This window comes from Colobus angolensis, unplaced genomic scaffold (genome assembly GCF_000951035.1).
Source record: "Colobus angolensis palliatus isolate OR3802 unplaced genomic scaffold, Cang.pa_1.0 Scaffold216, whole genome shotgun sequence".
Lineage (NCBI taxonomy): Eukaryota > Metazoa > Chordata > Mammalia > Primates > Cercopithecidae > Colobus > Colobus angolensis.
The window spans coordinates 353,431-375,130 of NW_012115333.1; the positions used below are offsets into that span (position 1 = coordinate 353,431).

Sequence of the window (21,700 nt, forward strand, 5' to 3'; positions counted from 1 at the left end):
CTAAGTCTCACTCTATCACCCAGGCTGGGGTGCAGTGGCACTATCTCGGCTCACTGCAACCTCTACCTCCCAGGTTCAAGCAATTATCATGCCTCATATTCCCAAGTAGCTGGGATTACAGGAGCCTGCCACCATGCCCGGCTAACTTTTGTATTTTTAGTAGAGATGGAGTTTCACCATGTTGGCCAGGCTGATCTCGAACTCAACCTCAGGTGATCTATCTGCCTCAGCCTCCCAAAATGCTGGGATTACGGGCATGAGCCACCACGTCCGGCCCAATTGCATTTCTTCAATTACTAGTGCAACACAATATTTATTCATGTTTGTTAGCTATTTAATTTTTGTCTTTTGTGATTTGTCCATCTGCCCTCTGCTTACTTTTTTATTAGTATCTTCTGGGTTTTTCTTACTGTTTTACATAAGCTCCTTGTAAGTCTGCCCTATGTCCTAAGTCAGGCATCACCAGGTCAAGTGCCTTTCTGTAACACTCTTGCTTATCACTTGCTACACATAGTCTTTTTTAGACGTCTGTGAGCTTACCAACACTTCCACTGACAGAATTCTGGGTGATTAACTTTAGGTGTTTTCATGAAACAATAATGGATAATTGACCCAACAAGGGACATTTCCACTCTCCAATTTCCAATGTGTAAAAAGCAGAGCAAAATGAGAAAGTACATTCTTTCAACGCAAACCAGAATGAACAAAAATGGAAGTCTCATCTCTTTAATGATATATGCATGTCCTAGTTACGTATAATTCCCTGAACTTGCCCTGTTCTTTCATTCTTCCATGATATTAAACATTGTGTTCTTTGCCCAGAACGCCTATTTCTTCATCAGTCTTTCCGTTGACCAATCCTTCACCTTTTCTCTCCAATTCTCTGCCCCTTCTGACAAACTTAACAGTCATACTACTTACTGCTAAAAATTACAGGAGAAAAGTCTTATAATCACGTGGATTCTTAGTTGAGAACCTCAGTATGCTAGATAATTCTCTCAAACGCCCTTAGCTCCCTCTTCTATTTGTTTAAGGAATTATAAGAAATCGTTTCCCTGCTTCATTCCTGCAGTGTTTTCCTATTTAGGATCAAGTACAAACTCAAGTACAGCACACAAAATCCTCTATGATTTGACTCTTGCCTACCTCTCTAAACAGTTATTCACCAATATGTACACTTGAACTGCAACCCCACCACCTTGTTTCTTTTTTCTTTTTTTGAGACGGAGTTTCACTTTTGTTGCCCAGGCTAGAGTGCAATGGCACGATCACGGCTCAAGCGATTCTCCTGCCTCAGCCTCCTGAGTAGCTGGGATGACAGGCATGCGCCACCACGCCCGGCTAATTTTGTATTTTTAGTAGAGACGGGGTTTCTCCATGTTGGTCAGGCTGGTCTCAAACTCCCGACCTCAGGGGATCCCACCACCTCGGCCTCCCAAAGTGCTGGGATTACAGGCGTGAGCCACCGCACCCGGCCTGTTTCTTAAACTTATCATGCAATTTCAGGCCTCTGTGCCTTTACATATTGCTGTTCTCTCTACCTAGAACATTTTCTCCTCCACATTCTTTGCCAAGTAAACACCATTGATCTTTCAGAATTCAGCTTAAGAAAACTGCATGGGTGTGGTGGCTCATGCCTGTAATCCTAACACTTTGGGAGGCCAAGATAGGAGGATGGCTTGAGTCCTGGAGTTCCAGACCAGACTGGGCAACACAACAAGATCCCTATCTCTATTTACAAAAAAGAAAAAGAAAAAAGAAAATCCTCTTCCAGAAAGCTTCCTCTAACCCCACTTTTTTTTTTTTTGAGATGGGGTCTCACTATGTTGCCCAGGCTGGTCTTGCACTCCTGAGCTCAAGTGATCCACCCACCTTGGCCTCCCAAGGTGCTAGGATTACAGGCGTGAGCCACCGCACCCAGCCCCACTCTAAGTTAGATATACTGTCCTGTGATACTCTGTGCATGCTTATAGCAATAAAATTTAAGTACTATAATTTTTCTTTTCTGTTTCCCCAACTAAACTAAACTAATTTGGAACAGAAACCATATATAACTTGTTATTTATAACATCTATCAATGCCAGCACATATAAGTACTCAATGTTTAAAAATTGTCATTAAAAACTGTATTAGCTTGTTTATGAAGCCTTCCCTAACTCTCAGTTAAGATATTCCTTGCTCTCGTCTGATGCACTCTGCACATACTTCTATTATAGCCCTTGTCAAGCTGCATTTTACTTATTTTATTTATTTATAGAGACAGGGTCTTGCTGTCGCCCAGGATGTAGTGCAGGGGCGTGATCATAGCTCACTGCAGTCTTGAACTCCTGAGTTCAAGTGATCCTCCTGCCTTAGCCTCCCAAATAGCTAAGACTTCAGGCGCTCACCACTACACCTAGCTAAGCTTTTGTTTGTAAGTGTTTTATACAGACAAGGAAGGTCCTGCTATGTGTGCCCAGGCTGGTCTCAAACTCCTGGCCTCAAGCAATCCTCCCACTTCAGCCTACCAAAGTGTTGAGATTACAGGTATGAGCCACCGTGCCTGGTTCCAAGTTGCATTTTAATTGTCTCTTTCTGTCAACTGGATTGTGAATTACTTGAGGACAGTGACTGTCTTTCTTATCAGTAGATTAAGCAGCTAGCACAGAGCCTGGCATATGTTATTCAATCAACTCATGTACTGAGCAAACTCCATGCACCAAGGAAGCTCACCACGGTCTATAGCTACCCATTTCCCTAAGTTCCATCTAAGGGCCTGGGGCATAGGTGAGTTTTCACATTCTAGGAAAAGGCAGTAATGGCTCAGAGCCCAAAATAATATCCATTTGATTTTTATTCGCACTTCATTTTTCTGTGCCTTCCGAGATTTCAAAAGTAAGCATATATTACTTTTTCATCATTAAAGGCTAATAGCAATCTTTATACAGCATACACACTAAAATATATGCTTGCTTAAAAAAAAAAAAGACTGGCCACGAGTGTGGCTCACACCTGTAATCCCAGCACTTTGGGAAGCTGAGGCAGATGGATCAACCTGAGGTCAGGAGTTTGAGACGAGCCTGGCCAACATAGTGAAACCCCATTTCTACTAAAAATACAAGAATTAGCTGAGCGTGGTGGTAGGCACCTGTAATCCCAGCTACTCAGGAGGCTGAGGCAGGAGAATTGCTTGAATACGGGAGGAAGAAGTTGCAGTGAGCCAATATTGCGCCACTGTACTCCAGCCTGGGCGACAAGAGTGAAACTCCATCTCAAAAAAATAAAAATAAAAAGACTAAGTCACTCAATTGATTCTGCAACCACTGCTCAAGGCTGCTTTATGCACATAAATTTTAATAAGGCCAGGCGCGGTGGCTCAAGCCTGTAATCCCAGCACTTTGGAAGGCCGAGACGGGCGGATCACGAGGTCAGGGGATCGAGACCATCCTGGCTAACACGGTGAAACCCCGTCTCTACTAAAAAATACAAAAAACTAGCCAGGCAAGGTGGCGGGCGCCTGTAGTCCCAGCTACTCCGGAGGCTGAGGCAGGAGAATGGTGTAAACCTGGGAGGCGGAGCTTGCAGTGAGCCGAAATCGCACCACTGCACTCCAGCCTGGGCCGCAGAGCGAGACTCCGTCTCAAAAAAAAAAAAAAAAAAAAAATTTTAATAATGCTGGCTAGGAGTGTTGGCTCATGCCTGTAATCCCAGCATTTTGCGAAGCCAAGGTGGGAGGATTGCTTGAGCTCTGCCTGGGCAAAACAGCAAAACCCTGTTTCTACTAAAAAAAGAGCCTGGCGTGGTGGCGTGTGCCTGGTTCAGTGAACTATGATCACACCATAGCATCCAGCCTGGTTAGGAGAGCAAGATCCTGTCTCAAAAAAAATTTTTTTAATAATGCTAAGTAATGTTAGATGGATAGAAGATGGATGGATTCATGGAAAGAAAATAAAGAGAAATACTCACCATTATACTTAACACTGTTGGCCAGAATAAGGTTTACATCATCTAGAAAGCTCTCCCGACTCTGATACTTGTGCTTCGAGATGTTCTGTGATGAAAAGAATCAGGTACTCAGATACACACACACAGTCACTTGATTACAAAAAGGCATTTAGATCAAATCAGTCACTCACCTTACGTATGGTCTCTAAATCCATTGGATTGACAATCACTTTGTAATAATCTGGAACAAATTTCTTATTAACCGGGTGATGAAATGGCCAAGACTAGTAAATAGAAAGCATAAGAAATTAAATGGAAATCACTCTTCATACCAGAATTTCACCACTTTTGTTGCGTTACAAATATTCCTATAAAAAGCTATGGACTCTTTCCCTAGAAAAACACATAATCATACAAAACTTCTGTATATAACGTAAGGGGTTCACAGATTCCTTTAAGGATTTCGATGCCATGATAGGGTAAAAACACTTGCTCTATAGTCATAATTAAAATTTCTTATTCCCTAGTCCCATTCAGAAGTTTTATAGCATCACAGACGTAGAACACATTCCTATACTGCAAAAGGAAACTGTTGAGAATTCCTGGGGAGGATCACCATAACAATATAAAAACGAAATAAAAGACAACCAACGGTGTCTAATTATCAAAGTATCATTTGCTTAGAAGCACCTCTAAATCGGCCGGGCGCGGTGGCTCAAGCCTGTAATCCCAGCACTTTGGGAGGCCGAGGCGGGCGGATCACGAGGTCAGGAGATCGAGACCATCCTGGCTAACACGGTGAAACCCCGTCTCTACTAAAAAAATACAAAAAAACTAGCCGGGCGAGGTGGCGGGCGCCTGTAGTCCCAGCTACTCGGGAGGTAGAGGCAGGAGAATGGCGTAAACCCAGGAGGCGGAGCTTGCAGTGAGCTGAGATCCGGCCACTGCACTCCAGGCTGGGCGACAGAGCGAGACTCCGTCTCAAAAAAAAAAAAGAAAACTGAAAAAAAAAAAAAGAATGCCTAAAGAAACCAATGGGTAACTTGTAATTTTCCCACACTTAGCATATATAATTTGTGATTGCAATTTTTGTTTGTAGAATTTATGGTTTCTGATGTTCTAATAACATCGGGTTAATCCAAAGCCTGTGTTAAAAAATAATCTCTGGGCTGGGCACGGTGGCTCAGGCCTGTAATCCCAGCACTTTGGGAGGCCGAAGCAGGCGGATCACCTGAGGTTGGGCGCTCAAGGCCAGCCTGACCAACATAGAGAAACCCCGTCTCTACTAAAAATACAAAATTAGCTGGGTACGGTGGTGGGCACCTGTAATCCCAGCTGCTCGGGAGGCTGAGGCAGGAGGATTGCTTGAACCCAGGAGGTGGAGGTTGCAGTGAGCTGAGATCCGGCCACTGCACTCCAGGCTGGGCGACAGAGCGAGACTCCGTCTCAAAAAAAAAAAAAAAAAAAAAAAAAAAAAAAAGAAGCACCTCTAAATCAAAAGCCTCACATTTGCTAGCACCCTCTCTCTATAGGGCTACTCAGGAGCATTCATATACTGAATGTCAGCAACAGGAAGCAAAAACCTCCCTACATCCAAAGATTCCTGGCCTCTTTGATTTCAATGATAATGTACTCTTTAAAAAAAAGATAATGTACCCATACAGCAAAAAGGTCAATATTTAAAATCACATACCAGTCACAACTGACATACCCACTTAGACTCTCCAAAATACACACACACGTACACCCTATACATTTTTCCTTTCCCCTGCATGATCCTCACAATATTTGGCACTGAGACAGCTTACATCTGGAACTGCCATCATCTTCTGGGTGACTATGTTGTCCAGAATGAAAGAAAAGGCCACTTGGTCATCATCATCCAGCAAGGGGTTGATAGCTTTCTCTAAGCGAGCTAATTTGTCTTCTTTCTGAAATTAAAGCAAAGCCAAGACAGAGGTTTCCCTAAGGTGTGATCACCACAGAAAAATCAAGGATAATTTGCTGGGCGTGGTGGCTCATGCCTGTAATCCCAGCACTTTGGGAGGCTGAGGCGAGCGGATCACAAGGTCAAGAGATCGAGACCATCCTGGCTAACACGGTTAAACCCCATCTCTATTAAAAATACAAAAAAAAAAAACTAGCCAGGCATGTTGGCGGGCGCCTGTAGTCCCAGCTACTCAGGAGGCTGAGGCAGGAAAATGGCATGAATCTGGGAGGTGGAGCCTGCAGTGAGCCGAAATCGCACCACTGCACTCCAGGCTGGGTGACAGAGCGAGGCTCCATCTCAAAAAAAAAAAAAAAAATTAAGGATAATTTAAGGTTCAGCTAGCTAGCTATGACCCTTGCCCCAGAAAGTGTAACTTTGAATTGTCTACAGAATGACAAAAAGTCAAGATAAATGATATTCCAGGCTGGGCACAGTGGCTCACACCTGTAATCCCAGCAATCTGGGAGGCCGAGCAGGTGGATCACATGAGGCCAGGAGCTTGAGACCAGCCTGGCCAACATGGCAAAACCCCATCTCTACTAAGAATTAAAAAAAAAAAAATTAGCTGGGCGTGGTGGCACACGCCTGTGGTCCCAGCTACTCAGAAGGCCAAGGCACAAGAATCACTTGAACCCAGGAGGCGAGGTTGCAGTGAGCCAAGATCATCCCACTGCACTCCAGCCCGGGTGACAGAACAAGAGGATACATCAACAACTTCTTTAGGTACTCTACATTCTATTCTTCTGGTTCACCAAAATTTATACTTCCCTGAGTGTCAACATCATAGCTGCCACACACACAAAAAAAACATCTTTAGCAATTTAGGCTTTAAGATCATGCTCTCTGTTTTTGGTATAAAACTACTGCTGAACAACACTAAACATTATTACTGATTAGTGACTTTTGTATAATGGGACCTAACCCAATAAATTTATTTTAGACTCTAGTAGGAAAAAGTTTGTATTCCTATTGCTCCAAATCCTCATCAACACTTAGTATTGTCAGTCTTTTTAATTTTAGCCTTTCCAGTGGGTATGTAGTGACATCGTGGTTTAAATTTGCATCTCCTCAATAATCCGTCAAGTTGAGAATCTTTCCATGTTTACTGGCTAGCTATCCTCTTTTGTGAAACGTCTACTTCATACTTATACTTTTGTAGGTTTATAAAGCACCATTAAATGTTTTTGGTAAGAAGAGGGAATATAGATAGATTATCATTTAAAAATTAAAACTTCTAGCACTTGCTGCTTGGTTGGTTAAAAATACGAAAAAAAAATTTAAATTCCTCCTTCCTAAAACATTGATTAGTCTCTCAGCTACAGCTGACTTCCTGGAAACTCACTTTCCTTTGCCCTTTCTAATGAGTTATGTAGGTGCTGGATCTTAATTCTAACTTTAGTAATAGTCAAGATGTCCAGAGCAAATACTTTTCTTCTATGGGCCCAGTTTTTCCATCTACAAAAGGGACTGGCCTATGAGTTCTAAAGTCCCTTCCAGCCTTCACATATACTAAATATCTGCTACTCCCACATATATTTTTCCTTCTGTTAAATTCCCTACTTCCTAAACCCTGATATCACCCCCTCCTTCAAATTCCACTGCCTTTCTCTCACTCTGTCTTACCTCTTTGAGTTTTTCATCACAGAGATCCAGCATGGATTGAGAGATCTGAGTCAATGAGTGTTTTGGCCCTGTAGAGGAACAGTAAGAGATGAAACCATTAAAAATGGAAGGCAAAAATCTGCCAACACTTCTTTATCCTCTTAATGCACTTGCTTAAGAACCTGGTATGTGTCAGGCACCAGGCTAACTGATGGGTTAGACAGATATACCAGATTTATATCCATTTTTCAGTGCCTAAAACATAGCAGGTACACAATATGAACGAATAAACTAATTTTAACTCTTTCCTTAATTTGTGTATATCTACACACGGTAATACTACTGCTGCCTTTAATACCTTGAACATAATACTATGGAAGGGGAGCAATAATTTAAGAATGCTTGAAGAGTGAGCAGGCGGCAGGGGCTGCGGATGATGGGTGCTGTGGATGGTCGGGGCTCTGGGCCAGGGCGGCGGTGCCATCTTGTGCCCAGGGCCGGTGGGGAGGCCGGGGAGGGGGCACCGGGGGGCACAAGGGACTACGGGAACGGCCTGGAGTCTGAGGAACTGGAGCCTGAGGAGCTGCTGGTGGACCCCAAGCCAGAGCCCAAGCCCGAAGAGGAGCCGCCCCGGCCCGACACCCCCACTCCCGCAGGAGCTCTGGGCCCTGGGCCTGGTTCGGGAGCCCCTGGCAGCCAAGAGGAGGAGGAGCCGGGACTGCTCGAGGGTGACCCAGGGTACAGCGCCATTGAGGACCGGGAACTGGAAACTATCAAAACTCGAGTCAGGGAGATGGAGGAAGAAGCTGAGAAGCTAAAGGAGCTACAGAACAAGGTAGAGAAGCAGATGAATATGAGTCCACCTCTAGGCAATGCTGGCCCAATGATCATGTCATTGAAGAGAAGATGGAGGCTGATGCCCGTTTCATCTATGTTGGCAATGTGGACTATGGTGCAACAGCAGAAAAGCTGGAAGCTCACTTTCATGGCTGTGATTCAGTCAACCGTGTCACTATACTCTGTGACAAATTTAGTGGCCATCCCAAAGGGTTTGCATATACAGAGTTCTCAGACAAAGAATCAGTGAGGACTTCCTTGGTCTCAGATGAGTCCCTATTTAGAGGAAGGCAAATCAAGGTGATCCCAAAACGAACCAACAGACCAGGAATCAGCACAACAGACCGGGGTTTCCCACAAGCCCGCTACCGCGCCCAGACCACCAACTATAACAGTTACCTCTCTCGATTCTACAGTGGTTTTAACAGCAGGCCCCAGGGTCACGTCTACAGGGGCCGGGCTAGAGCAACATCATGGTATTCCCCTTACTAAAAAAGTATTAGGAGAAGAGAGAAGAAAAAAAGAGGAAAGGAGGGGAAAAAAAGGAATTAAAAAAAAAAACCCCAAAAAACAGAAGATGACCTTGATGGGAAAAAAACATTTTTTTAAAAAAAGATATACTGTGGAAGGGGGGAAAATCCCACAACTAACAGCCGAGGAGGGACCTGCTTTGGGGAGTAGGGGAAGGCCCGGGGAGTAGGGCAGGAGGCTGCTTATTCACTCTGGGGATTCGCCATGGACACGTCTCAACTGCGTAAGCTGCTCCCCATGTTTCCCTGCACCATTTCACCCCCTTGGGTGCTGCTCAAGGGTAGGTGGGTGTGGGTGGTAGGAGGTTTTGTTGTTTTTTTTTTTTTTTTTTACCCAGGGCTCTGGAAGGACACCAAATTGTTCTGCTTGTTACCTTCCCTCCATCTTCTCCTCGCCTTTCACAGTCCCGTCCTGCCTGCTCCTGTCCAGTCAAGTCTACCACCCACCCCAGCCCTCTTCTCCGACTCCCTGCCCCTCCAGATTGCCTGGTGATCTATTTTGTTTCCTTTTGTGCTTCTTTTTCTGTTTTGAGTGTCTTTCTTTGCAGGTTTCTGTAGCCGGAAGATCTCTGTTCAGCTCCCAGTGGTTCCAGTGTAAATTCCCCTTCCTCCTGGGGAAATGCACTACCTTGTTTTGGGAGGTTTAGGAGTGTTTTGTTTTTATTTTTTTTTCCTTTGCCTTTTTTCCCTTTTATTTGGAGGGAATGAGAAGCGGGAACAGGGAGGTGAAAGGTGGGTTCTGGTTTTTTTTTTAGCTCATTTCCAGGGGTGGGAATTTTTAAAAAAATATATATCATGAATAAAGTTGTTTTTGAAAACTAAAAAAAAGGCCGGGCGCGGTGGCTCAAGCCTGTAATCCCAGCACTTTGGGAGGCCGAGACGGGCGGATCACGAGGTCAGGAGATCGAGACCATCCTGGCTAACATGGTGAAACCCCGTCTCTACTAAAAATACAAAATTAGCTGGGTACGGTGGTGGGCACCTGTAATCCCAGCTGCTCGGGAGGCTGAGGCAGGAGAATGGCGTAAACCCGGGAGGCGGAGCTTGCAGTGAGCTGAGATCTGGCCACTACACTCCAGCCTGGGCGACAGAGCGAGACTCCGTCTCAAAAAAAAAAAAGAAAACTGAAAAAAAAAAAAAGAATGCCTAAAGAAACCAATGGGTAACTTGTAATTTTCCCACACTTAGCATATATAATTTGTGATTGCAATTTTTGTTTGTAGAATTTATGGTTTCTGATGTTCTAATAACATCGGGTTAATCCAAAGCCTGTGTTAAAAAATAATCTCTGGGCTGGGCACGGTGGCTCAGGCCTGTAATCCCAGCACTTTGGGAGGCCGAAGCAGGCGGATCACCTGAGGTTGGGCGCTCAAGGCCAGCCTGACCAACATAGAGAAACCCCGTCTCTACTAAAAAATACAAAAAACTAGCCGGGCGAGGTGGCAGGCGCCTGTAGTCCCAGCTTACTCGGGAGGCTGAGGCAGGAGGATTGCTTGAACCCAGGAGGTGGAGGTTGCATGAACCAAGATTGTGCCATTGCACTCCAGCCTGGGCAACAACAGTGAAACTCCGCCTCAAAAAAAAAAAAAAAAATACACGAATCTCCACACTGATCCCTATCAGAAGCTTCAGAAAATCCTTGAACTATCTGACCTATCTCCTACACTCCCTGCTTATGAATGCCCTAATTTAAGCTCATCATAAAGAAGCTAAAATATTTTCATTTAGCTAGCAATTCCAATTACTTCTTTTACATATCCTTTGCTAGATTATATTCCTGTCTATCCTTTTGTTAGTGCTCCCCAGAGCCTAAATGTCAGTTCTGTTCTCACGTACTAATTATTTAATTCAGCATTCACTTGTTTATTCATTTAATAAATGTTTAATGACTATGTACAATGTGTTCAATGATGGGAATATACGGAAAAATAAGATAGACTTCCTGCCTATGAGACTTACTGGTTTAGGCCAGGCACAGTGGCTCATGCCTGTAATCCCAACACTCTGTGAGACTGAGGCAGGAGGATTGTTTCAGCCTAGGAGTTTGAGACCAGCCTGGGCAACATAGCAAGACCTCACCTCTACAAAAAAAAAAAAATCAAAAATTAGCTGGTCGTGATGGCATGCACCTGTAGTCCCAGCTACTCGGTAGGCTGAGAAAGGAGGATTGCTTCAGCCCAGGAGGTCAAGGCTGCAGTAAGCCAAGACTGTGCCACTGCACTGCAGCCTAGGTGACAGAGTGAGATCCCATCTCAAACAATAGAAAAAAATAAAATAAAGATAGTTGCTGCTCTAGTCAAAGAAATGACTTGAAAATAAATTATTGCAAGACAGAGTATAAATGCTTTAAGTATTTATGGATGAAATGATACAAAAGCTGAAAATATATACTAGATTGACCATATGCTAACAAAGTGTTCAACTGAGTGAATAGCACTGAAGTTTATTTCCTCTTTTATTTCTGAATGTGTCTACCAATTTCCGTAATAATTTTTTTAAAAATAGAGTATTCATATAAATAGAGAAATATACTGGTTGCCATAAATTATGGAGGAGCTACATATGAGATACAGATGCTCCTTGACTTATGATAGGGTTATATCCCAGTAAACACATAATCAGTGGAAAACATCATAAATGCATTTACTGCAGACAGAACAACACAGTATGCTATAAGCTGTTTTACAACAACTGAATCTGCTTACTGGGGCCGGGGGTGGTGGTTCACACCTGTAATCCCAGCACTTTGGGATGCTGAGGTGGACAGATCGCTTGAGCCCAGGAGTTCAAATGTGACGAAACCCTATCTCTACAAGATAAAAAAAAATACAAAAATTAGCTGGGTGCGCTGAAGCACACCTGTGGTCCCAGCTACTTGGGAGGCTGAGGTGGGAGAATCATCGAGCCCAGGGATATTGAGACTGCATTATGCTATGATTACGCCACTGTACTCCAGCCTGGGCAACAGAGTGAGACCGTCTCAAAAAAAAACAAAAAAAGAAATGTCTTACAATTATGGAGGCTGAGCAGTCCAGGGTCAAGGGGCCTCAATTAGTAAGAGCCTTTTTGCTAGTGGAAACTCTGCAGAGTACCGAAGTGGCTCAGGGAATCCCGCGGTGCTTGCTCAGGTCCCTTTTCCTCTTCTTATGAAGCCACTAGTTCCAATCCCATATTAACCCATTAATCTATTAATCCATTCATGAGGACAGGGTCCTCCAGATCCAGTCACCTCTTGAAAACCCCACCTCTCAATACTGCCACATTTGGGCATTAAGTTTCAATATGAATTTTGTTTTTTTTATTTATTTATTTGAGACAGGGTCTCGCTCTGTTGCTCAGGTTGGAGTGTTGGCCAGGCTGGTCTTGAACTCCTGACTTCCAAGCGATCTGCCCTCCTCAGCTTCCCAAAGTGCTGGGATTAAAGGCGTGAGCCACCGTGCCCAGCCTGTCTCCAAGAGTTTTACTCCGGTTCAGCAACTGCCTAAGTTGCACTGCTGTTCTGAAAGCAGTCACTTTGAGCAGAGGTGTTGGACACTGGATGATACCTAGAGGAAGCTGGGAAAATGAGTTGCACAGACAATAATTGTTGTACGAATTCAGAGGGGAAATACATTTATCCAGATCAGGAAAGTCAAAGAAGGCTATTCTCGAGGAAGGTGGTGATGGCTGTGCCCCTTTTGTATCGACCTTGTGTGTTTGATCCTTATGCCTATTCCTGGATGGAAAAAGAACGGGCTGATGGTCAGTGAATACCCTGGGGTGGTTTCCCACCAGAGTTAAATTATGCTCTGGACTTATTTCAGCTGTGGAACCTGTGCTAAAGACGACTTCTAGGTGGGAGGCCTCACCACTCAGAATTGGCTCTGAGTGGGCAGAGAGCAACCCCTAGTGGGCTTGTGGAAAACACACTCTGAAAGCCACTTTTCTTTTTTCTTTTTGAGACAGGGTCTCCATCTGTCACCCAGGCTGGAGTCCAGTGGTGTGATCATAGCTCACTGCAGCCTGGATCTCCCAGGCTCAAGGAATCCTCCCACCTCAGCATCCCAAGTAGCTGGGACTACAGGTACATGCCACCATGCCTGGCTAATTTTTTTTATTTTTAGTAAGACAAAGTCTCACTATGTTGCCCAGGCTGGCCTCAAACTTCTGAGCTCAAGCAACCTTCCCACCTCAGCCTCCCAAAATGCTGGGATTACAGGCATGAGCCACCACGCCCAGCTCACTTTTCTTTATTCTGAACAAAATGAAGTGTTGTGTTTATTTTGTCTTTGCTTATGATATGGGCCTAATGTAGACCTTAGCTAATGAGACAACAGGATGGGGGATGTATCTATTTCCCCAAATCCTCAAGGTGAGAAATAAATTCATTCTCAATTTTTTTTCTGTAACCAAATATATATGATTATTTAATGCCCTTTCCTCTGTGCTCTGACACTTCAAGAAGGTACTGCTATAAGAATTAGGTCTGAAATTAGGGCAGTAGTTAAGAACCTACAGAAAGTGGAGTACTTCGGGACCTAAATTGAGGGCAAGGCATTGATGGGGTATTAATATGAGGGTATAAATATAGGAACTCATAATAAACAAGCTTCTTGGAGAACATCTCTGCTATATCATTTATCAAACACTGATTCATGAAGAAATGGATGAGTGTGGTGGCATTAAGACCTGTAGTTTTACTCACATAAGGTTGAAGGGGATGAGACCCCTAGTTTTTAACCATATTACAGAATTTTTGCCTTCTCCAGTAGTAGAATAGTAGAATTATTAAGAAGACATAGTAGCTTCTATCACTTAATGAGTACTGTCTATGTGAGAAGGACTAATAAGTACTACGCATGCCAACTTTCATTTAACCCTCAGGTTAAAAATTTTCTCTGGCCGGGTGCTGTGGCTCACACCTGTAATCCCAGCACTTTGAGAGGCAGAGGCGGGTGGATCACTTGAGGCCAGGAGTTCAAGACCAGCCTGGTCAACATGGTGAAACCCTGTCTCTACTAAAAACGCAAAAATTAGCTGGGTGTGGTGGTGCACGCCTGTAATCCCAGCTACTCGGGAAGCTGAGGCACAAAAATTGTTTGAACCCAGGAGGCAGAGGCTGCAGTGAGCTGAGATGCACCACTGCACACTTCAGCCTGGGTGACAGAGCAAGACTCCGCCAAAAAAAAAAAAACAAAACAAAAAACAAAAAACAAACGACAAGTTCACAAAGATTAGAGGGAGAACTGGGTTTTGCCTCCTGACCTCGGAGACTAGACTCTTAACCATTTCTCTTTTTCTTTTTTTTGAGATAAGAGTCTTGCTCTGTTGCCCAGGCTGGAATGCAATGGCATGACCTCGGCTCAATGCAACCTCTGCCTCCTGGGCGCAAGCAATTCTCCTGCCTCAGCCTCCTGAGTAGCTAGAATTACAGATGTGTGCCATCATGTCTGGCTAATTTTTGTATTTTTAGTAGAGATGGGGTTTTGCCATGTTGGCCAGACTGGCCTCGAACTCCTGACCGCAAGTGCCTCCTAAAGTGCTGGGAATACAGGCGTGAGCCACCGCGCCCAGCCCTCTTAACCATTTCTCTAGCTGAGTGTGACTTTGTCTGCCTTTCTCTCCAGTATTGTGGTGTCTCTGTTTTTCAGGAATGGAGGTTCCTCTGCTGCTCTATAGCCAGAGACCCAAAGTGAGAGCCATGTTTCTTGATTCAACCCTGGAAACCTTCTATGATAATTTTAAACAATTACTAACCATTTATTGAGCACCCATAATATTTTAGCACCTTTGATACAGCAGACCCAGACCTTATGACAACAGTGTAACACAAATACCTATGTGTATGAATGGTTTTTAATCTTTTTGAGCTCACCAAAAGATTAAAAAGCCTTTTGTGGGATGCTGGTGACAGCTCTGGATCTTCTTTCCAGAAAAATTCAATTATGCACATATACATAGTATTGTACAAAACTTCAGAAGAGGCTTCTAGGACCTACTGAAGCCCATCCTCTAGTAGTCCACAGACTCCAGGGTAAGAACTCTTGACTTATACAACCCTTTGCAGCTGACTCTTTTATAGCATTAAGGGTATAGAGAGTGTGAGGGGCATCTTATCCTCCTCATCTTCTCCTCAGAGAGAAATGTTTAGAATAGCTCCCTACATTAACCAAGTATCTCTGAATATTCTTTCTCTCTTGTACACAGGACTACAAGGGAAGAATGCAGACAATCACGTGTGGTTGTAGGAGATGAGGCTATAGGTAAAACCTGCCTCCTCATCAGTTACACAACAAATGCCTTTCCTGAGCAGTATATCCCCACTGTTTTTGACAACTATAGCGTCCAGATATCTGTGGATGGGCAAATTGTCAGCCTGAACACGTGGGACACTGCTGGCCAACAGGAGTATGACACTGCGAACACTCTCCTAACCCCAGATCAGTATCTTTGTTATTTGTTTTTCCGTTGGCAACTTAGAATTTCCAATTTATGGGACTTGGTTATCTATGAGTGTGGGGAAGAGAAGATGGAATAAATTATGACTATGATTTCTAGGATGTACAACTAGATGGGCAATCAGATAATAAGTTGCCAGTAGGGCAATGAAAAATGGACATGTCTGGCAGACAACTGGAAGCACAGGTATGGAGCCCTGAAGAGAGGTATGGGGCTGGAGATAGTGATGTTAACAGACATATGATGGCTGAAGTAATGAGAATGAAAAGGCAAGGAAATCATTTGAGAAAGTTTTTCTGGAAAAGGGAGAAGAGAGTATCAAGGAGGAAAAAGTGGTGAATAGTGGCAAATGCACAAAAGTTCAAGAATGATATTTCTAATCATATGCAAAAATTTTCGGCATCATTAGTCAACAGGGAAATGCAATGACCGGGCGCGGTGGCTCAAGCCTGTAATCCCAGCACTTTGGGAAGCCGAGACGGGCAGATCACGAGGTCAGGAGATCAAGACCATTCTGGCTAACCCGGTGAAACCCCGTCTCTACTAAAAAATACAAAAAAAACTAGCCGGGCAAGGTGGCGGGCGCCTGTAGTCCCAGCTACTTGGGAGGCTGAGGCAGGAGAATGACGTGAACCCGGGAGGCAGAGCTTGCAGTGAGCTGAGATCCGGCCACTGCACTCCAGCCTGGGTGACAGAGCGAGACTCTGTCTCAAAAAAAAAAAATAGGGAAATGCAAATCAAAATTACAATGAAATACCACTTTACACCCACTAGGATGGTTAGAAGCAAAAAGATGGACAATAATAAGGGTTGACAAGGATGTGAAGAAACTGGAACCCTTATACACTGCTGGTGGGATTACAAAATGGTGCAGTTGCTCTGGGAAACAGTTTGGCGGTTCCTCAAAAAGTTAGTTAAACATATGAGTTACCATGTGGGCTCAGCAATTCAGCTCTTAGGTACAGACTGAGTATTCCTTATCTGAAATGCTTGGGACCACAGGTGTTTCAGATTTCAGGTTTTTTAAGAATCTGAAATATTTTGGAGTATCTGCAAATATGTGAACATCCCTAATCCGAAAATCAGAAATCCAAATGTTCCAGTGAGCATTTCCTTAGAGCATCAAGCAGACATTCAAAAAGTTTAAGATTTTGGAGCATTTCAAGTTTTTGGATTTGGGATGTTCAATCTTTATATACCCAAGAGAAATAAAAACAAGTGTCCCTTTCTTACTTGCCTGAGAAATAAAAAAAATTAAGATTAAAAAAAGCAAATGTTGGCCAGGTGCGGTGGTTCACGCCTATAATCCCAGCACTTTGGGAGGCCGAAGCGGGTGGATCACGAGGCCTGGAGATCAAGACCAACAGTGAAACCCTGTCTCTACTAAAAATACAAAAAATCAGCCAGGCATGCTGGCACGTGCCTATAGTCCTAGCTATTTGGCAGGCTGAGGCAGGAGAATCGCTTGAACCCAGGAGGTGGAGGTTGCAGTGAGCAGAGATCGTGCCACTGCACTCCAGCCTGGGCGACACAGGAAGACTGTCTCCAAAAAAAAAAAAGCAAATGTCCACACAAAAGTTTGTACAAAAATGTTCACAAAATGTTCATAGATGCATTATTTGCATCAGCCAAAATTACAATCTAAATGTCCATCAATTGACAGACAAAATGTGGGGCATCCATACAATGGAGTATTACAAGATTTAAAAAAAATGAGGATGGGCACAATGGCTCATGCCTGTAATCCCAGCACTTTGGGAGGCTAAGTCAGGAAGATCGCTTGAGCCCAGGAGTTTGAGGCCCGCCTGGGCAACATAGTGAGACTCTGTCTCTACAAAATAAAAATTAGCTAGGCATGGTGGCATGCACATGTGGTTCCAGCTACTTGAGATGCTAAGATGTGAGGATTCCTTGAGCCTGGGAGGGTGAGGCTGCAGTGAGCTGTGACTGCGCCACTACACTCCAGCCTGGACAACACAGTGAGACCCTGTCTCAAAAAAAACAGGAATGAAGTACTGATACATGTTACAATATGGATGACATGTTAAAACTGACCACTTTAGCCAGCCAGGCGTGGTGGCTAACGCCTGATTTAATCCCAGCACTTTGGGAGGCCCAGATAGGCAGATCACTTGAGGTTGGGAGTTCAAGATCAGCCTGGCCAACATGGAGAAACCCCATCTCTACTAAAAATACAAAATTAGCCAGGAGTGGTGGCACATGCCTATAATCCCAGGTACTCGCAAGGCTGAGGCAAGAGAATCGCTTGAATCCAGGAGGCGGAGGTTGCAGTGAGCCGAGATCACGCTATTGCACTCCAGCCTGGGCAACAAAAGCAAAACATCATCTCAAACAAACAAACAAAAAAAACTGACCACTTTAAATGGGTAAATTGCATAGTATGTGAATTATATTTCAATAAAGGTATTTAAATAAAAGGTTATTTCTGAAATGTGGCCAGTGGATCCAGCAATTAGGATGTAGCTGGTACTTCAGCAGAAGACAAGTGCAGGGTTGTGAGGCATAAACAGTAAGTGAAAAAGTGGAGAAGGGTATATGGAGCATGGTGGTTAAGAGTACAGGCTCTGACATTAGATATAACTGGATTAACATCTCTACTCTGTCATTTTTTTTTTTTTTTTGAGACAGTCTTACTCTCTCACACAGGCTGGAGTGCCGTGGTGCGATCTTGGTTCACTGCAACCTCCACCTCCCAGCTTCAAGTGATTCGCATGTCTAAGTCTAGTGGTGGCTCATGCCTGTAATCCCAGCACTTCGGAAGGCCAAGGTCAGTGAATCACTTGAGGACAGGAGTTGAAGACCAGCCTGGTCAACATGGTGAAACCCTGTCTCTACTAAAAATACAAAAATTAGCTGGGCATGGTGGGGCACAGCTGTAGTTCCAGCTACTCAGGAGGCTGAGGCAGGAGAATCGCTTGAACCCCAGAGGGGGAGGAAGTTGCAATGAGCCAAAATCGTTACCACCACTGGGTGACAGAGACTGTATCAAAAGAGAAAATCAGCTGGACGCGGTGGCTCACGCCTGTAATCCCAGTATTTTAGGAGGCCGAGGACGGCAGATCACCTGAAGTCAGGAGTTCGAGACCAGCTTGGCCAACGTGGCAAAACCTCATCTCTACTAAAAATTAAAAAATTAGCCCAGCATGGTGGCGCATGCCTGTAATCCCAGCTACTCAGGAGGCTGACGCAGGAGAATCACTTGAACACAGGAGGCAGAGATTGCAGTGAACCAAGATCGCATCACTGCACTCCAGCCTGGGCGACACAGCGAGACTCCATCTCAAAAAAAAGAAAATCACAAATGTAGGTTAGAAGTGCCCCTAAAGGTAAAGTAATCTTCCTCCTTTTTTTTTAAAAATACACATGCAGGATGTGCAGATTTGTTACATAGGTAAATGTTTGCCATGGTGGTTTGCTGCACATATCAACCCATCACTTCATCATTAAAAAAACATTTTTTAAAGCTATTTAAACACTATAGGCCTGTATGTTCATCTGGAAAATGAGGGTTATAGTAGTACCCATTTTAAAGATTTCTTATGGTGAAATAAAGAAAATAATGGGCCGGGTGCGGTGGTTCATGCCTGTAATCCTAGCACTTTGGGAGGCTGAGGTGGGCAGATCACAGGGTCAGGAGTTCAAGACCAGCCTGGCCAACATGGAGAAACCCCGTCTCTACTAAAAATACAAAAATTAGCCAGGTGTGATGGTGGGCGCCTGTGATCCTAGCCACTCGGGAGGCTGAGGCAGGAGAATCGCTTGAACCCAGGAGGCGAAGGTTGCAGTGAGCCGAGATGGCGCCACTGCACTCCAACCTGGGCGACAGAGCAAGACTCCATCTCAAAAGAAATAAAATAAAAAGAGGTAATATAAGTTGGTCCAGAAATATAGGAAAGAAAGGCATCCCAGAGAGAGAGCAAAGACTGCAAAGTCATGAAGAAATGATAGGGGATATTTTGTGAAATATAATGCTGAGTGTGGCAGGGGTTGATAGTGGATATGGGAGCCAGTCATTAGAGATGGAAAGTAGATAAATGGGTTGGGCCTGCTTCTGAAAGGTTTTAAAATTCACATAGTACTATCCCATGTTTACAAATTAGAAAACTGAGGAGGGTATGAGAAGTTAAATAACTTGTCTATGGTAACTCAACTAGTAAGTGCCAGAGCCATGATTTATACTCTATCTGTACTCTGAATCCCTACATTTATATATGTGAATCTGTGCTCAAGGATGCAAATGGAAACCAGAAAATCTTATCCTTTACATGCAGAAGCTATACTGTTTCCTCTTTTTAAGACACAGCAACAGGCCAGGCGCAGTGGCTCATGCCTGTAAACCCAGGACTTTGGGAGGCCGAGGTGGTCAGATCAGTTGAGCTCAAGAGTTTGAGAACAACCTGGGCAACATGGCGAAACCCCATCTCTACCAAAAAAATACAAAAATTAGCATGGCGTGGTGGCAACCACCTGTAGTCCCAGCTACTCAGGACGCTACTGGGCAACAGGAGTGAAACCCTGTCTCATAAGGGGAAAAAAAAGACAAACAGATTTCTTCCCCTTTGTCTTCTCAGTTTTTGAGCAAAGTGAACATATAACGGTGCCTCTAACAAATTTGTAGACCAAATAGAAGATTCAGACACAGCAAACATGGTCACAAGTGCATACCCTACACAGGATCCATCCATACTGAATGCCCCTCTTTTCCACTAACCTAGGACCACCTCTTCCACTACTTTCCATGGAACTGTTTCATTGCAACGGATAGACTCCAAATTCTCCAGAGGATATAAGAATTAAACAGTGGGAATAAAAAGAAGTGACATTAGGCTGGGCGCAGTGGCCCATGCCTGTAATCCTGGGAGGCCGAGGTGGGTGGATCATGAAGTCAGGAGTTAGAGACAAGCCTGACCAACATGGTGAAACCCTGTCTCTACTAAAAATACAAAAATTAGCCAGGCATGGTGGCGTGTGCCTGTAATCCCAGCTACTCGGGAGGCTGAGGCAGGAGAATCGCTTGAACCGAGAGGCGGAGGTTGCAGTGAGCCAAGATTGCGCCACTGCACTCCAGCCTGGGCAACAGGGAGAGACTCCAACACCCACTCCCCACAAAAAAAGAAGTGATATTTATTAAATGATTGAAAATGTACATTACCTGATTTTCAAACCCACAAATGAATGCACAAATACACTGTAGTCCTCTCAGTCCAATCTAGTCTGAATTTAGGCCCAGTAAGGAATAAATAAAGATCTGAACAGTGACCTTTGCAATCATGGAACATTTGATTCTTACCATTGTAGGTTGCGCTATTTTTCACAATTAGCTCCAGATGCTCTCTGAACTCTTCCCGAGATGGGTAGAGGCGTTTACGCACGTTTTCGCGGAGCGTTTGTAGGTCCATTGGCCGAGTGATGATTTTGTAGTAGTCCTTTACAACCTTTGCATTGACTGGAGTGTGGAAAGGGTATGTCTGCAAACAAGGGCCGGAACCATACATCAGCAAAGAACACGTGCCAGAGCCAATTCCTGAAGATTCTCACATCTTACCTATCTACCTGGCTATCAACTCTGAAAGGAATCTTTCTAGGTGGGGCAGATCTGTTTCCTCTACTAAACTACTTAAACAAAAAAACTAAATCCCCAAAAATTAGGCGTTCCAGTTACCTAAATCTATAGATTACTGACCTCTATTGGAAATCACAGACAGAACAAAGGGCTTTGACATCCCTACTATAGATATCCAACGCAATGAACTCACATTTGGAAGATCTCTCATGTCATTGATGATAGACTCCAAGATGGATGACAGCGTCACCATAGGATCTGTGCGGCGCCGGTGGATGGACTTATGAGGTCTCTAGGAAGAAACATGAAATCAGAATGCTTCCTCAGACCAAAAAAAATCCACATTCTGTCCAAGCACAGTAGCTCATGCCTGGGAGGCCGAGGTGGACGGACCACTTGAGGCCAGGAGTTCAACACCAGCCTGAGTAACATGGCAAAGCCCCATTTCTACTAAAAATACAAAAATTAGTTGGGTGTGGTGGCACATGCCTGTAATCCAAACTACTCAGGAGGCTGAGGTGGGAGGATCACTTGAACCTGGGAGGCGGAGGTTGCAGTGAGCCAACATCACACCATTGCACTCCAGCCTGGGTAACAGAGCGAGACTCTATCTCAAAAAAAAAAAAAAAAGAAAAGAAAAAATCCGCCAAGCACGGTGGCTCACACCTGTAATCCCAGCACTTTGGGAGGCCAAGGCGAGTGGATTGTGTATCAGCTGGACGTGGTAGCTCATCACTATAATCTCAGCACTTTGCGAGGTGGAGGCGGGCAGATCACCTCAGATTACCTGAGGTC

The 21,700-nt window shown here is 44.2% G+C and overlaps 1 protein-coding gene and 1 pseudogene across 9 annotated transcripts in view; one reads left to right on the forward strand and one right to left on the reverse strand.

The window, feature by feature from the left end:
• TAF1 (TAF1 RNA polymerase II, TATA box binding protein (TBP)-associated factor, 250kDa) overlaps positions 1 to 21,700 on the reverse strand; it is a 195,871-nt gene that overhangs the window by 132,941 nt on the left and 41,230 nt on the right. For 6 of the 8 annotated variants that reach the window (XR_001001883.1, XR_001001884.1, XM_011943089.1 and 3 more), the window contains exons 27-32: positions 21,099 to 21,197; positions 20,633 to 20,810; positions 7,538 to 7,605; positions 5,733 to 5,855; positions 4,116 to 4,208; positions 3,946 to 4,030 (exon numbers count right to left, since the gene is read on the reverse strand). Coding sequence is in view for 4 of the 8 variants with exons in the window: in XM_011943089.1 (XP_011798479.1) it covers positions 3,946 to 4,030; positions 4,116 to 4,208; positions 5,733 to 5,855; positions 7,538 to 7,605; positions 20,633 to 20,810; positions 21,099 to 21,197 (646 nt within the window). In the remaining 4 variants the exon portion in view is untranslated. Of the gene's footprint in view, positions 1 to 3,945; positions 4,031 to 4,115; positions 4,209 to 5,707; positions 5,856 to 7,537; positions 7,606 to 20,632; positions 20,811 to 21,098; positions 21,198 to 21,700 lie in introns of all 8 variants that reach the window. The other 2 variants (XR_001001886.1, XR_001001885.1) reach the window with 2 other exon arrangements.
• On the forward strand, positions 7,933 to 8,914 carry LOC105512604 (annotated as a pseudogene). Its single transcript, XR_001001882.1, has one exon. The product of XR_001001882.1 is annotated as a polyadenylate-binding protein 2 pseudogene (transcript).